Source organism: Equus asinus, chromosome 11 (genome assembly GCF_041296235.1).
Source record: "Equus asinus isolate D_3611 breed Donkey chromosome 11, EquAss-T2T_v2, whole genome shotgun sequence".
Classification (NCBI taxonomy): Eukaryota; Metazoa; Chordata; class Mammalia; order Perissodactyla; family Equidae; genus Equus; species Equus asinus.
Genome location: NC_091800.1, coordinates 80,003,591 through 80,020,797, shown reverse-complemented (window position 1 = coordinate 80,020,797; position 17,207 = coordinate 80,003,591). Strand labels below are relative to the sequence as shown.

At 37.5% G+C, this 17,207-nt stretch overlaps 1 protein-coding gene across 1 annotated transcript in view; it reads right to left on the bottom strand.

Annotated features, from left to right (window-relative positions):
* The window catches only part of TNFSF13B (TNF superfamily member 13b), a 32,562-nt gene extending 17,012 nt beyond the window's left edge, over positions 1–15,550 (bottom strand). Inside the window, exons 1-3 of the mRNA XM_014852142.3 lie at positions 14,802–15,550; positions 14,614–14,701; positions 126–182 (exon numbers count right to left, since the gene is read on the bottom strand). Of these exons, the coding sequence (XP_014707628.3) occupies positions 126–182; positions 14,614–14,701; positions 14,802–15,152 (496 nt within the window). The 5' untranslated portion in view covers positions 15,153–15,550. The remainder of the gene's footprint in view (positions 1–125; positions 183–14,613; positions 14,702–14,801) is intronic.
* Between the last annotated feature and the right edge of the window lie 1,657 nt (positions 15,551–17,207).

Sequence of the window (17,207 nt, the reverse complement as noted above, 5' to 3'; positions counted from 1 at the left end):
AGAAGTTTTGAGGCAGCGAGTTGGATTTGAGACGAAGTTTGAATACAGTCTTTGGATTCAAAACTGACGAGTAATTGGACTGGACTGAATTCTAAGTGGAAAAATTAGTGGGACTACTTTATTACCTTTTCGTATAGTAGGTGTGTCACTGTCTGCAATCAGTTGCAAGCAGTCTTGGGTGACTGAAAAGCAAAAATATATCATTTTAGTTACTTGAGTAGAAATAGTAAGGGAACTAAGATGACTGAGAACACAAAGCCACAAACCCATCCTTCCAGTGACGTGGAATCAATTATACTTTCTACCTAGCCTACATATTGTTCTTAAAACTACTTTAGGAAATTTGCCCACAGATTTTTAACATAACTTGCACTGGAAATAGAACATGTACTTGAAATTCATGTTTCAGAAAAACTCTATATGCTGTTGAGATATGTAGGTATATCATCTTTGTAGTTCAACCTAACTTGCTTTAAAACGTTATGCCAGCAAAGAAAGCAAGTTTAGTCATTGTCATTTATTTCTCAAGTCTATTGAATACATGAGCCAGTTAAACTATTAGATTATTCTCAAATAATTTTGTGTTTTAAAAAATCAAACACTAAATAGTGACTCATTAGTAATGAAAATATATTTCTACTAACATAACTGAAAATAAAAATAATTGCTAACATTTATTGAGCAGATATAAATCAAAGCAATCTCACAAAAATCCTAAAAATTACTTACTGGGAACTAAGTCTTTGAAAGTGTAAACAACTTGTTCAATCCCCAGAGGCGGAAAGTGACAGGGCCAAAATTTAACCACGCCCATTTCACTCTGGAGCCAAAATCAGGGATTTTGGTAAAATATTTTGGACGAAAAGAAAAAGAGAGATACAATGTCTTGTCAAAATAATATGAAGATTTCCCTGAGACTGCATAGTCAGTGAAGCTTCTGGGAAGCAGCAATTCACATCACATGTTACAGGCAGAATATTCCCATAAAATATTCAAGGGAATAAAGAACTATCCTGTTAAAAAAAAGCAGAATGCCTTCAAGTAATAAACAAAATAAGTGCACCATTTTCAAGAAAAGAAAGAAAAGAAGTACATATCTGAAAGATAGGAAATGTAACCCTAGGTGAGCCCAGTGGGACGCTGCCTCAACATGGCCTGACAAGCGGTGCCATGTCCGCGCCCAGGATCCGAACCAGCGAAACTCTGGGCCGCAAAAGCGGAGCGCGAGAACTTAACCACTCAGCCACAGGGCCAGCTCCTAGTTCAGGTTTTTTATTACCCAGCAAGTATTTTATTCAAGTTGAAGTAATACTTTAAAAACATGCTTTTCAATGTATACATTTTAAGAGCTTGACACAGCAGAGAATTCCTGCTTCAGCTGATTAATTGAAAAATTTCTAATATTTAAAACATGGAATAAGAGATGCAATAATTACATGATATTCTGAAGCCGTGCAAATGCACAGGCCTAAAAAGCAGACCCTTAAAGGGAGCGATCACATGAGAAAACCTGTTAAAAATTTCCCTTGGTATTTAAAAGTGGAAATGTAATGTTAAAAACTACGATTCCTTTATAACCATGAAACTTTTCCAACACATATTTATGTTAATCTGATCATTTCCATAGGAGCAGAACATTTTGGTCTACTTTGTGACTCTTTTATTGATCTGTAAACAATGGTAGCCGCATCTGTACCACGGGGAAAACGTGACTCATCAGTGTGGTTAGTATGCAGAGCCTCTGCCGCAGAAAATATGCAAAAAGCATCTGAACAGCAGGAGAGTTGTGAATAAGGACAGCTTGAAAGAAAAGAGTAACAAAACATCCAAACCAGCTAAAGTCTGAAGGGTCCAACGTCTAGCGTAGCCATTTTAAATGCGTTCCTATTTTTGCAACAAATACTTCTTAAGAAATTGCTACTCATATGGCACCATGATTAATTCTGTGAGGGATGTGAGGGTCTTTCAGAGCATATAAAGCTCTAATCTTTCCTCTACACAGAAAAAGAAGAGGATGATGCTAAAAGTCAAAGTCATATTTCCAAATTTTCCATCTTTCCTTTGTCATACGTGTACATGTATACTGCAAAGATTAAATGAGATAATGCGTACGAAACATTTGGTACTATAACTGCTACACACTAAGTGCGAAATCGATCTTGGTGGTTATTATTAACAGCAGTGCTGGCATTATTGTCTTAATAGTACCGAATAATAAAAGGACACTGTGAGAGCTTGAAGACCAAATGAAGCTGATAAAGAGACCAAAGAAATACCAGAATCAGAACTTCCTACTTCAATTAACAATTTCCCTGACTGTTCCCCCAAATGCATTTAAACCTGGAAGACTCACATATTCTACTTAGACAGAAGGAGGTTTATCCAAGTGGTGCCTGGACGCCACTGAGCTGATATGAAAGTGCCTGTGTTTTCATCTCCGCAGCCCAACTAAAACATGGCCACAACCGACATGTTGAAAAACAGTGGTCTATTCCATCACGTGGTAGCAGGAATCTAACTTTTAGAAAAAAATACAGGGGGGCCGGCCCCACGGCCGAGTGGTTAAGTTCACATTATCCACTTCGGAGGCCCAGGGTTTCGCCGGTTTGGAGCCTGGTCGCGGACGTGGCACTGCTCACCAGGCTACCCAGAGGTGGCGTCGTCCCACATGCCACCATCAGAAGGACCTACAACTAGAATATACAACTAGGTACTGGGGGGCTTTGGGGAGAAGGAAAAAAAAAGAAGATTGGCAACTGATGTTAGCTCAGGGCCAATCTTTAAAAAAAGAGAAAATGTTTGGAGAGAAAAGTTTATTTCAAGAAACACTCGTCAGAAAATAAAATGGGATATTAAAATGACAGTTCATTAAGAGTATTTGTATTATACTCACTGGAGATAGTGCTACTCATTAATTTTCCTTATTCTAGAGAAAGCCACTGGGCTTCTCAAGGAGTTTTGTTGGGAATAAGGACAGGACTTTCCATCCTGGCCCCATCAGATACTGCACAGGTCCACCAACTTTATCAGTGTTATTTACCTCTTCACGTTTCAACTATTCCTTTTTAGGAAATTTGATATCTATTATCCACTTATCTCCAGTTCCGTCTTTTAGAACTCTCTTTGCAATTCAGAATAGATAGGATCTTGGACTACAGATTATTGCTCACAAAAAGTGGGCCAAAATTGCACAATATTGATTTTTAATATCTCCCAAAAGCATAGATATCCAACCCAAGGGCTTGGAAAATGCACAGTCTAATGTACGAAACACAATAGTGATAATAATTGCAATATTAATTGATTGTGTTCAGTTTTCAAAATTCTTTCACACATCTTTCCCTCTAAGACAACTGAAGGGAATTATACAAGACTTTGAGAATAGTTTATCTTTTTAAGTAAGTGAGTCAATAGCATACATCAAAACCTTTCTGCATCTGACGGAGGGATACATATTTCTAAATATATATATTCTATATCAAAATGACATGTGAAACACAGATAATCTTGTTAAATATGTTTTTACAGCATAATAAAATTGACTCAAAATATTAAACTTTGTGGGAAATATTTCAAAAAATAAAATATTATACTGATGACAAATAGTTTACAAAAGACAATTCTTAAAAACTTTTAGAACAAAAATAATTTGCTCTTGCTCAATATTTGATATAATAAAATCCAACCAACTTCACAATTAGAACAGAATTCAAATATTTTCCACATGGAAAACACTTTGAGTTTGAAAGACACTGTTTTAAGTGTAGTATTCAAATACCATTTAATCAGGAAAAGAGATTTGAAAGTTTACATGATTGCTTATATCTATTGTATTATTTTCTGTACTGGAACTAAACCCTTTCAGATTGGAATCTGGCTTACAATACATTATTTCAACAAAGCTAAATCTCACAAAAACTACCATAAAAATGCAATTATTGCAGATTATGCATGGCTCCCAAGGGAAACATAGCACACCGTTTTTCCCATCACATTTGTCTTCTCCATATGACATACACCTGCTAATTCTTCAGTTTTTCTCACTCATCTCATCCAAGAAGCTTCTTGCAAGCTCTTTAGTCTGGATGAGATGTCCTTCCTGCATTTTCCTTTCTCTCTTCTTTCTTCTGTCATTGTACTTATTGCACCACATGTTTTTAAAGAATGAGGACTCTGAAGGTGATGCCTCTCTTCCACTTCACATACCTTATCATTCAGGATGTGGAGGTCATGACAAATGTAGGAGTTTGAGTTTTCTTGAACTATTTTTGAATAAATAATCAGTGGCTGAAAAGTTTAATTAGGAGAAATCTCTTAAAGATCTAAATATTGACTTAATGTTGGACATAGATTTATGAAGAGATGGAAGCAAGCATGATTTGGGGATAAACATTTCTACTGAAATGGAAATACAAGAACTTAGGGGTTGAAAACTGGATCATAAAGTTTTATTTGATCAGTGATAAGCAGTTTGCCTTGGGTGGTTTCTTACAAAACCAGTAGGAGTCAAGAGAGTTTTAAAAGAATTTATAGCGAGCTAGACTGAGAACTATGTCTTTGACCTACCAGAAAATAGAATAAATTAGGAATTCTTAATCTTGAGAGGGGTCTGCCTGATATATGTTGTGCCTGAGAAAGATCATAGATGTGTCTGCCGGTAGAATGAGTTGTCACCAAGGGAGAATGAAAGCAAAGGTTCAGCTGTTGACTGGTCATAAACATAGTAAGAAGACGATTTGGTCTCAAATGCAATTATATAAATGGAGCATCCAAGATAAATAGAGAAGAAAAATTTTAAAGTTTGTGACCAATGAGTATATGTGTTTGAAGGAGAATTAAAAACTAATAATAAAAAGTTTTCCACTGGGGGGAATTCAGAAAGATGGTAGCACTATAATGGCCTTGAGAAAGTGAGAAAGCAGTGCTGGTTATTTGAAGGGCTTGAATAGGAGTTGATAAAATAAAATATAAATAACTATTGCTGATAAGAGTAAAGAAAAACATTTGAATTGAAGATTTTGTATTTGTATGTGTGTATGCGTAGAGAAAGAGTCTTAGGCATTAATTGGACATTGTCACGTCCAACACATAGTGTAATTATTTTCTTTGTTTAAAATAATGTAGGAGATGTAAAATGGTGGCCCTTTACATAGCTTCATAAGCACTGAGTAAAACAAACCCAAAAAACAAAAAACCACCATCTTCATCTAACGTTTCATTTTACAATTGATCAAATATGTTAATTTAAAATGAACAATTTTATAGTTGAGTCATCATTTGCACAGGATATGTGTTTTCTTTTGCCATGACTTCTTTGCATTATTTTAAAATATTTCTCCTTGTTAACGATGTATATCAGAAGGCACTGGATATCAGTAACTTACCAGTGAAGAACATTAGCTTCATGACACAGCATGTAAACATGCCTGAAGTCAAGGAAGGTAAAACCAAAAATAGAAATACATCTGAATGTCTGGAGAAAGCTACCAATTGTACAATCGGCTATTCCATCTTCAGCTTCCCCTTGGACATTTCTATCTAGATCCCATGGGGACCCCCAAACTCTACACGCACCAGATCTGTCTTCATCTTCCTCCCACACACTCACCTCTTACCGCTCTATTTTCTCTCTTAGTGGATACACAACTATCATTTGAGGTCCCCAAGCTGGAAACTTTATAAACATGCCTGACTCCTTCCTCCTCAATCTTGAAATCCAACTGATAATCAAGTTCTAATGCTTTGAATCTTTAACTTTTATTCAATTTAGATTTAATCTGTCATTCATCTCATTCAACAATTTTACTGAGCACTAAACTTATGTCATATGTTGTTCTGGGGATAGCAGAAAAAGGAGACACAATCCCTACCCCCATGGAGCTTACAATCTAGTGGGAGGAAGAGCTATGAATCAATATCACAAAAAACAGAATTAAGGTTGCAAGTGTGAGAGAGAGACAGGGCCCAGACATTGGCTCCAATCAGGAACCCTTTTCTGAATGATGACACTTGAACTAAAGTCAGAAGGAAGAAGGGGACAAAAACATTCCAGGCAAAATTAACAGTCGTGTGAATATACAAAGGCGGATGTTGGAGAGACTCAGTAAGTATGGCTGACGGGAAGAGCAGGACAATGATAAAAAATGATAACATGAGTAGCATGGTAGCCTAAGTTCAGATCTTTACTCTAACCGTTCTGGACAATTACATTAGCTTTCCAAGTTATGCCTCTTCTCTTTTCTACAAATCCTAGTCCAGCACTTGCATTTCCTCCAGGATTATCTTCCTATACCCCAATTTTATCTCGTCCTTGTAACATTTAAAATTCCTTCAAAGGGTTTCTCTTGCACACAAGACCAAAGGCTACCTTCACAGCCTCATGAACTCTACTCTCCCACCCCCAGTTGTACTTGAACACATCTTCTCAGAACAGGAGGTCATCTTCAAGCTTCCATGACTGTGTATCTGCCGTTCCATCTGGCTAAATATTGCTCACCTTTCCATCTGGTGAAACCCCATTCATCCTTCAGGGCTCAGATCAAATATCAACTCTTTCCCTGATCCTTCTAGCTAAATATTTGATTCCGCTACACTTTGTACATATATCTATTGACATTCATTCAACTATACATACTAATTGTTTCTATAACTGTCTTTCTCCCTGGACTGTGAGTAATTTGATATTAAGGACCATCATTCACAAATTTGCAAAGTGTCTGTTTTACAGCTGACTAAAAAAGAATATCTATGGAACAATTGAAAAAAAAACAGTCCTCATAACAACATCCAACTTTTCCAAGTAATTCTTAACAACTCCATCCTTACATCCAACTTTATAACATATGTTAAATAAAGTTCAATTAATGCTTAGGGAAACTAGGTTGCATTAAAAAAATTTTTACATGATATCTGGACCCTCTAATAATAAATCTTTGGGTCCATGGTTATATGGAAAACATTTTACATAACAAATAATCCTCAACAATAAGGTTTTGAATTTTCATACATAGAACTGTAGCACGTTATTTTTAAAGGTAAGTGGTTGTGTATCATTTCTCTAAAATTTCTTACTATTTCCCAGAATCTCTAGAGTAGCAGACAGAAAAGATAAAGGATGAGCTGCAGTGTGACTTCACAACAAGTGTCAGGAGCTATCAGAGCAGTTATTTCCAGTTCCCCCTGTCTACCTTGGTCTAGCCATACGAGGAGGAGAGGAAAGCCTGAACTTGTAAAAACACTTCAATCAATCAACACTTGCAAAAATCCGAAAGTTTAGAAGAGCAAAGGGATAATGTAAGGTGTTGGCACGTGTTTTGCCTCTTCCTCCTACCACAAGAAGGCCTCTTCTTGCATGTTTCCTATTTCCCATAACCTGGGATACACTCTTCTCTTACCCAATTCTGTTCAACCTTCAAAACTCAACTCAGCTCTTCTCTACCATGGTCTAGACAATATTTCAGTCTGTGATCTCCACGGCTAACATACTGTGATTATTATACTTAGATGTCCTTCTCATTGGTAAAGATATTAATGACAATCTGGACCTCTCCAGGACCCAATAATTTTTCTCAGGTGTGGTGTTTTACTTGAACACTAGGAATCTACAACTTGCATGGTTGAAAAAACTCAGAACTTATAGTCAATGGATAGTGAATTCAAACTTTAGTTCTCAAACTTAGATCTTGCAGATGGAACATACCAAATAACTTCATTTATGCCTCCCTTTTTCTGTATACTCTGGAGTGGCAACCTCAGAGCTTTGCACATTGGGTGCTTCCTCTATTTTGAGAAAAATCTGTTTCTTCTCTAATTCTTCAGAAATGAGAACACCATTTAAAAGAAAATCCCACCACAACAAAAGTACAGCTGCCCAATGTAGCTCTTTTAAGTAGGGCTTGACCTATAAAAAGCATATCTAAACATTAAAATGAATATTGTCCATGCCTACAGAACTGTTAATGAGAACACATCCCTCAATATTGTGAATTTATTTTTAAAATACCTAGCCATGCCTGCAATATATATATATATATATATATATATATATACATATATATACACACATATATAAAATATATATAACATATACATATTTTCTTTTTGCTAAGGAAGATTTGTCCTGAGCTAACATCTGTCACCATCTTCCTCTTTTTGCTTGAGGAAGATTTGCCCTGAGCTAACATCTGTGCCAATTTTCCTCTATTTTGTATGTAGGTTTCCACCACAGCATGGCCGCCCATGAGCAGTGTAGGTCTGCACCTGGGAATCATATCTGGGCCACTGAAGTGGAGCACACTGAACTCAACCACTAGGCCATGGGGCAGGCCCCCTGCAACATATGTTCCTTTAAGTAGAAAGGATAAAGAATTATTGAGCATTCAAGGAGAAGATAGAAAGACTCTCTGTTTAAAACAGAAATACATCCTCTTCCCCCTTCCTCATCCTTCACACTGCTGACTCTCTTAAATCTGCCCTAAATTTTTCACCTTTTCAATATATTTACCATCTTCTAGTATTGTAATTTACTCATTAATTTGTTTTGAGATTATTTTCTGTGTCTTCCCAAGTCACTGTAATGTAGTCTCAGATGGGCAGGAAATTTTTATCTGTTTTGTTTTTTCATCAAGACCCAAAACCTACAGCAGTGCTTGGAACATAGCAGGTTTGTGGAATCTGTGGAAGACACATTATATCACTTTCGGCTGCAGTGATTGACTTGTTTCCTGGCTCTTAAATTTCCCAAAACTTCAAACTTGACAAGAACAGTGCTCAAAGATTTGGATGTCAGGTCACTATGTTCATTTAAAATACTTTTTTGGAAATTGAACTGAATCCAGCTCTTGCAACACCGATAAAAGAATCTCTCATTACTGAAGAAGGGGAAAAGAAAAATAACACTCAAGGAAGATTCTGGTCAAAGATCACCATGACAACTGCCAGCTGTTTCTGTTCTAGGAAGAAACACGCCCTGACTGGGTAAGAAGCTCCAGTTAGCCTAATTTTGCTATAAATTGGATGGTTGACTTCTACACTGCATGCTTTCAACACTCATTTTACAGCCTTATATGTTACAGCTGAGCCAGAAATCTCAATGAAACGAAGACAATGTTTCAGACCCCTCAGACATCCCAACTTTTCTTGCAAAGGAGAACGACTATGAATTTCAATAAAAAAGACTCAAAAATACTACTGATATTTTTACTTTTAACAATTAAAAATGTTTACCCTAGATAAATACCTAAGTTACAATGGTGTTAGTTTAGGCACACTATATTCAAAACCCTGACGGAAAAGAATGTTTAATACAATGTGTGTTTTCTGCTCTTATTTTCATATATCTTGAATTGTTCATGTTTTCACCACTAGTTCATTACTACAATTGAGACAAGTGTAATAAACATTATCAATAAAAAACTATTTTTTGGCTTTCTATAATCTGAAACACATGGATTTCTAATAACCTCTAAATTCCCTATTACATAACACAGAAGAAAAAGTTCACCAGATTTTATTAAGAACTGTCTTAGTTCAGTAGGGAATGATTTGAAAGTCTTCACTCTCTCGATAGACTCTAAAGATGCTTATCTTTAGGTTCTTAAAATGAATAGAATTATAGTTAGTTGAAGGTCCAAAACATGGGTCATCATGATTCCATTTGTAAAAACATTTTAATACATAATATTTTCAGAGCCATCCCATTTTAGTTGTTTTTTTAATTGAGAATATCTCCAAATGCACTTATGGGCTTAAAAGTGAATTTTTGTCTAACATGAATGATTTGGCAATCCTTTGATCCTGGATTTCCCCACATTTCTGTTTGTTACACTATAATCAGAAATTATATTATGAAACTCATGAAACTTAATAAGACATTCATTTGAAACACAACATAATTAAGAAAAATAAAACTGGAGCCAAAGTACCATATTTTAAAATTAGGTAAAAGCAGCATCTGCTCTTGGGAGGGCAGGAGGAAGTACCAGGGGAGTGTGTGGGTGGATGGTGATGTCCGTCTCTTCATCCACTGCTGTTCAGTTTGTGACTATTCACCAAACTGAACCCTCAAGATATGTGCCCTTTTCCGTACGTAAATAATACAATTAAAATTTTAAAAATTAAGTAAAACCGGAAATCTATGAAAGTATAGTTAAAGAAGTCAATGAATATGGCATTTTCTCTATGACTTTTCAGTGAGCCCAAATTGTGCCTTTACCAGGTGCACTAAGAGAGTTTGAGGCAAGGGTTCCCAAACTCTTCCCCCAGACTCTAGCCTCACAATCAGGCTCATTCTTTGGTTAACCGGTTGTTTTAAATGTCAAGTTAAAAAATTTCACAAGATGTCCTCTGATAAAAACCTGACAAATGAAGAAATACGGAAAAATCCCCCTCCAAATGATGCCAAATCATTTCCAAATCATTCTACTTTACTTCTTATTGAGCCCCAAATTGATCAACAAACATTCAAAGAATACCTACTGTGTGCGGGTGTCATGTGGAAGAAATAGGACCCAGACCACAGACGTCTCTACCATTTGGTTGGACAGACAGAACATACACAGACGAAAAGACAACAAACTTCTTAGGTGACACGCAGTAGGTACCAAATACGGATGCAACTCTAGGCTTGCTGTGGGCTGCAGAAGTCAGGCTTTCGAGACCAACACACTAGAATTTAGCTACACATTGATAAACACAATAAAATTAACACACAATAAAATTAAAGTGCCTGAGGAAATTTGGGCTGGGTTTATAGGAAAATAATTTGGGTAACATTCTTGTGTGTTATTTAGCAATATTTAGCTACGAACTTTTTTGACCTAGTTATAAAATGATGGTACACTGACGTTGAAGAGCATATGTAGAAAGGAGAGTATTCTACAAAAAATCTAAAATAATACAAGTCTGTTAAGTACACATCCACTAAGTGTGTTCATGTGGTTTAAAAGCAAGCATGGGATCAAATGCTATTTATTGAAAGCTTGGTATATTTTTAACAGTTTAACAGGCTACTTGAAAATGCTTAGACTCCAAAAAGGCAACAAAACATTTTTAAATTAATTACAAAGTAATAGTGAAACCTTATATTTTTAAACTAATTATGAAAGAATAGTAAACTCATATAAGGAAAATTATGTCTTATTGGGAAATTTAAAATTTGATATTTAATAGAGAGATATTAAACATTCTTGAATATACAAACTAAACAGTGGGAAAATTCATTTTCTTCTTCAGAGTTACAGTTTTTATAAAATTCCAACAAACATGTTAATGGTTATAAAATGTATATAGAAAATTAATAAATAAGAACATAAATGAACACGTTGAAAGTAAAAGGGGCGACCTAAGGTTTTTGAGTCTTACTTAAAATAAACGAGACCAACTAGAATGGAAAGAAAAACAAAGAAACCTGCATAGATTCAAACTGCATAAAACTTTCTCAGTTCCAAAAAATGACGCTATCCAACAGAGAAAAAAATCCTAGAGTTCCAAACAACCTGGTATATATGTCCACTAATTTTGTAGCAGTGCTAAACAAAACACCTTTTCCCTGCACGAAAGGACAGTGTCTAAAACAACATTCCAGCCAATTTCATTGACAACGAATAGGATCTTGTCTTCAAACCTTCCTCTTAGATCTATGAATGCTATGAGCACACATGGAGAGAGATGTAGAGATATGTATGTACTATGTAATATATATATGTTATATATCTATATACTATATACCTGCATACATATATACTATATATACAGTCATGTGTTGCTTAATGGCGGGGATATGTTCTGAGAAATGGGTCCTTGAGCAATTTACTCATTGTGTAAACATCATAGAATCTACTTACACAAACCTAGATGGTATAGCCTACTATACACCTTGGCTATATGCTACTAATCTTATGGGGTCACCGTCATATTTGCAGTCTGTCACTGACTGAAATGTCATTATGCAGTTCCTAACTGTATATTATATTAAATCTTTATAAAAATCTGAGGCAAACCATGATAATGACAACAGTGATGATGTCTAGGTTGTGGACACTGGGTAAATTTTGATTCACTTGGTTAGATGTTTTTGTTATTCTCCAAACTCTCTAAATATTGAAAGTTATTCGGGGAAAATGTTTTATTACTATTCAATTTTTGGATGCCACAAAAATACAAATTTGTAAAAATATGCACATGGAAGGGAATTTAAAAATATTAATAGAGGATATTTTGGGGAAGTGGGACTTAGAAAGTTATTGATTTCTTGCTCAATTCTTTTCTTCTTAAACATGCTGTAATAAGCCTATATCCTCTTTGGAATAGTAAAGTTAAGATTTATTATTAAAACTAATATTTAGAGGGAGGGGAATACGAGCAAAGAAGGTTCCAGAAGATTGGGGCATCCTGACCACACTAGACCTAGAAGCTCATTATCCTACAGAAAGGCTCGTAACAGACTCAACTACCTATGAGGAACTGAGGACAGCAAAGTTCCAACACAAACGAGGGGAAAATAACCATCTAAGAAGCTTGGTTGAGATATTTAGCAGCATTTTGCAAGGAAAAAATAGAAGAAGAAAGGGGAAGCTGAAGCTGGTATGACAGGAGCTGCCAAAGAAAACGTCAGAAGGATGAATGGGTTAAATACTGAACTAAAACACTCAATTATAAAAAAAGTCAAAGCAGAAAATAGAATTGACTATTTAAGAGATTATGAACAAACAGGTTTTTAGCTTTGATGTATTAGGGAAAGTCTAAAGGAAAAGCTTATCACATCAAAATACACAGATGCAAAATCTCTGTACAAGTATTAAAAACAGCAAAATATTGTGAAAATATTTACATCAAAATTCTGATAAACATTAATATGTCATATAGAGTTTATTCAAAATTATAAAAACTTAGGACAGGCAAATAAGGGAAGTTATAAATAAAAATTAGCAGAAGATAAAATTAGTAGTATCAAAATATGCAGAAAGAAGTAAATTCTTATTTGTAAACAAGCAATAAATTTAATTTGAGATACTGCTTTACAACTACAAAAGCAGCCAAAATAAATTTTAAGAGATAAAATGCTGCAGGAATGTGGAGAACTTGTACACTCCATTTCTAACCGCACACGTTTAGAACTCATTTTGAAAGCAATACGGCAACAGGTAGCAAGAGGGACAAGGCTATTCATCCCCTTCAGCTCAGACGTTGCGTCTATGGAATTTATGTTGAACATATCATTCCTGAGAAATAAGAGAGCTGCACAAAAATTTTGATACGTTCCATTATAACAAAAAAAAGGAAATGATCATGTTAAATAAACATATGAAAATTAATACAGATGTGTGAGAGTTACTTAGAAATAGGGAAAATGCTTATTGTATAATAATAAGTGAACACAAAAATATGCCATAGTATATATGATGTATTTTTCAATTATGTAGAAAATAGAGATGATAAAATGCAAAATATGAAAATAATTGATGTGTTAAAGTATAGTAAAAACATGAATGTTTCCTAGTTTAAAAATGTTCAAACCCAACTGTGTCCGATAGTTGGCATAAGGATGTAAAAAAATAGGTTAAAAATCTATGGTTTTATAAAATAAGGAACAATTTTTTTCATGAATAAAGCAGTTAGTGAAAAATAAGCTTACAGTCGGAGTATCTACTGCGTGTGTGGAATGGAAGAACCCCTGGCTCTGGCTCTCCCGGCTTCTCTTCAGAAGCACAGATATACACGATCACACGCGTTCTGCTTTCCTCATGCTCATTGTGAAGTCAAGGAAACAGCAGGTGTGACAACACCTATCCTAGTACACGCCTGCCTGGCACATTCTAGGTGCTCAGACATGTTCTTTCAATGCAAAAGGGAAATGATACCAAGGATTCGTTAAATTGTGATATTAGTAAATGCAGTGCAAATGCCCTTTTTCATCTGTGAAATGAGGGGACTAGAACTGAGCATTTGGGGAGGCCCCACCAAATCTGAGGTTTCAGGAATCTGTAAGATTCTGCGGGACAAGTGGAACAAGAAGAAAGGCAGAAATCACTAAAGAAGTATTACGAGAAGATTATAATTGTGCAGATCTCCTCAAAAAGAATATATTAAAGAAAAGCTTTAAAATTAACATGTGTGTGTATATAATAAGCTGTATTTAAACAAAATAAAGCACAAACACACACGTGCTCCTGCTACAGTCTTGGTTTCACAGCATACACAGAAGGAAATGATAGTCTCTGGCTGACTTCTATGACCCAGGTAGACAAAATCCAGTTCTACACTTGACATGTCGTGCTTTTTATCTGGAGTGATGGACAATGCTTCTGACATAGGGGTGAGCTATCTATTTGAGAAAAAAATATTTGCCCCCTTTTTCCTCCTCTATGCTTAACACATAGCACAGACAAAAATTCCCACCCACAAAATCTGCTTGTTGGAGGACAAAACTGCTGTGCAGCCTGTTAAATCTGTCAGGGTGCGGGCTTTGCCATAAAGCCACGTCTGGCTGAGCTGGCAAATTCCAGAGTCTCTAGGTTACGTGCAGCTCCAGCGCTCCCATACCAGATGCCATCCTCCACACCTGGGAACGCTGGGATCCCTGAGTCCTAAATGCTTCTCTGCCCCGAAACGTACCTGCTTCTTCTGAGTCCTGAGCAGCACGCTTATTCCTGCTTCTTTGACTGGAGTTGCCTTCTCCTACAGCTGGTGGTGCAAAGATCCCCTAAGAAAAGAAAAACCCCAAGTTATGGCAAAGACATCTGAGGTGGGGGAGCCAGCAGTGCGGGAAGGCTCGTGCCTGAGCTTCAGCTGCGCGAACTCACTTTCAGCGCGGAGGTGGCAGCTGGCGCCCGCCACACAGCTGGCCCGCGGGCCGCCGCTCCCGCCTGGCGAGGGCCCTGCAGCTGCTCAGCTTGGTGCTCCTGCAGTTCCGCCCGGAGGCTCCCCAGCTCCGCTTGCAGGGTGGCCACCCGGCAGAAAGACACCACCGTGAGGCAGCAGGACAGCAGGGCAAGCAGCAGGGTCACGGCCAGCAGCTTTCCATCTTTGGAGAGTCGGACAGAGGGGCTTTCCTTCTGGGGGAGGATGGAGACAGTCTCCTTCAGTTTCATTTCTTCTCTTCTCTTAAGGCAAGAAGAAAGGCGTGACTGCTCCCCTTGTGTGGAGTCATCCATTTCACTCCTTGAACTTTGAAGGTTCGGGCCTTTAGAATAAGTGACCACAGGGAATGGATCATTTCCTGTTATCTGTGTTTGTTGATGTCCTACATTGACTACATCGCCCAGCTTGGCTGTCGCCCTCAGGAGAGTTCTCCTGAATTTTCTTCTCTCTGCCCCGCTGCATCTCTGCCCTACTGTATGCTAGGTCTTCCTGGCATTCGCCCTTCTATTCGATTGCTCAATCAGCCTTCCTCATTTCACTTTCAGTTTTTGTAAGAATTTTAATGACATCTCAAAACACTCATACACAGACGGGCCCCTTAAACCTACTGATCTGATGGAAACTTGGGTTGGATTAGCACTCTTGAGAACACTTTCCAGCCAGGCGGCGTTTACAGAGCTCCCCCTTAGGCACTCTGAGAAAACTGGGTCTGCTTGGGACCATGTGGCTTCGCGGGGAAGAGAAGAACAGTGAAGTTCCCGCTGGTGTAATAAAAATAATGAACGTGAAGGTCAGATAAGCTAAGTGCTTCAGCGTTGAACTGTACTCAGCTGGAAAGTGATTTATTACCAGCCTTTTAAGTAGGAAATAAAATCAAGTGTCCTCATAGGAGGCATGGACGTCCGCCGGGGAGTCTTCTCTTTATTATCTTAGCAATGTAATTAAAAGCATGCAGCTCAATTTTGGAGACCTATTTAGGTTAGATACGGAGAGCCTCTTCTCTGTGAGGGAATGCATTTTCAAAGGAAATTTCCTAGTCATTTCCTTCTAAGACTCACTGCTGGGCAGTCGTCACCCACAGGACACCCCGCCCTGAGGAGCTGTCCCACCTCTGCTGTTCCCACTTCTGGACCTTCAAGTGCCCGCTCAGTCTGCCGCTGCTTTAAGGCAGATCGGCCTTATCTCCAGCTCCAAATGTCTCAGTCCCACCACTTACTGCTCTTCCCTAAAGTGGCTTATCTACTAGTCCACAGTAGGTTGACTCTGCCCCACTCGAACAGTATGCAGAAACACCTGACTCAACCCGGAGTCACTAATTTTCAAATCTCTATTGTTGGACTTGGTGTTGCTGCATGGACACCAGTCTGCCTTGTCTTGATGGCTGGCTCCTGGAAATTTCCCAGTTTCTGGTTGCTTGGCCCCCAGCACCTGCATATTTTGTGAGGAGCTCACACTTCAATGTTACTGAGGACTTGCCAAATTCTAGCTAAGCACGACTCCCCTGCGGGCTAAGACTGCAGAGCATTAGCTCCACCTGCCCCACATTTCTATGCCATCTTCAAAAGAAAGTTACAGAAATAATCTAAGTAAGGGTAAGGGCTCCGGGGAGCGAATCCTGGCTCCCCCACTTACTCTCCTTGGGCAAAGTACTCTAACTCTCTGTGACTCAGTTTCCTCATCTGTTAAATGAGATGATAACTGTCCCTGAGAGTTGTAAAGAGGCATACGGGAAAGTAGAACAAACTGCATTTAAGATGCTTCCATTTTTCATTCATTATGTGAAATATATTTCATTCATTACTTATATGAGTGATATGTTTCATTCATTCATTACATGAAGTGTTTTTCATTATTAAAAACAGTGCCACAATAGACATCTTTGTACATGCTTGTTGTAACATCTGCAAGGGTTTTCCCAGCAGACAGTTGCTGGAGAGCAGGCAGGTGGCCACCTCTACCAGGTGTCACCGAGTCACCCTCCAATGAGTACCCATTTCCTCATTGTCTCCCTAAGCATGATGTCATCAGACTTATTCATTTTTACCTATTTGGATTGTTATTTTTTTCCTTTGTGTCTGCAAGTTCCAAGACCTTTTTAAATGACTTTTAAAAAACTTGAAAAAAACTTTAAAAAAATTTTAATGATTACCTTGGTCCCCCAAATTAACTGTTCTCTAATCTCTCAGTTGGAAATCTTCTGTGAGTGAGTGTGCAAACTGTTTTGAGTCAGACATCACCTGCTACAAGTGTTTTGTCACAGCCCTTCTTTCCAGGTCAATCAGGGTGACATATACCCAATAACATTTCAATAAAAAAAAAAGAATTAGTTTGGGGATTGTATTAAACCC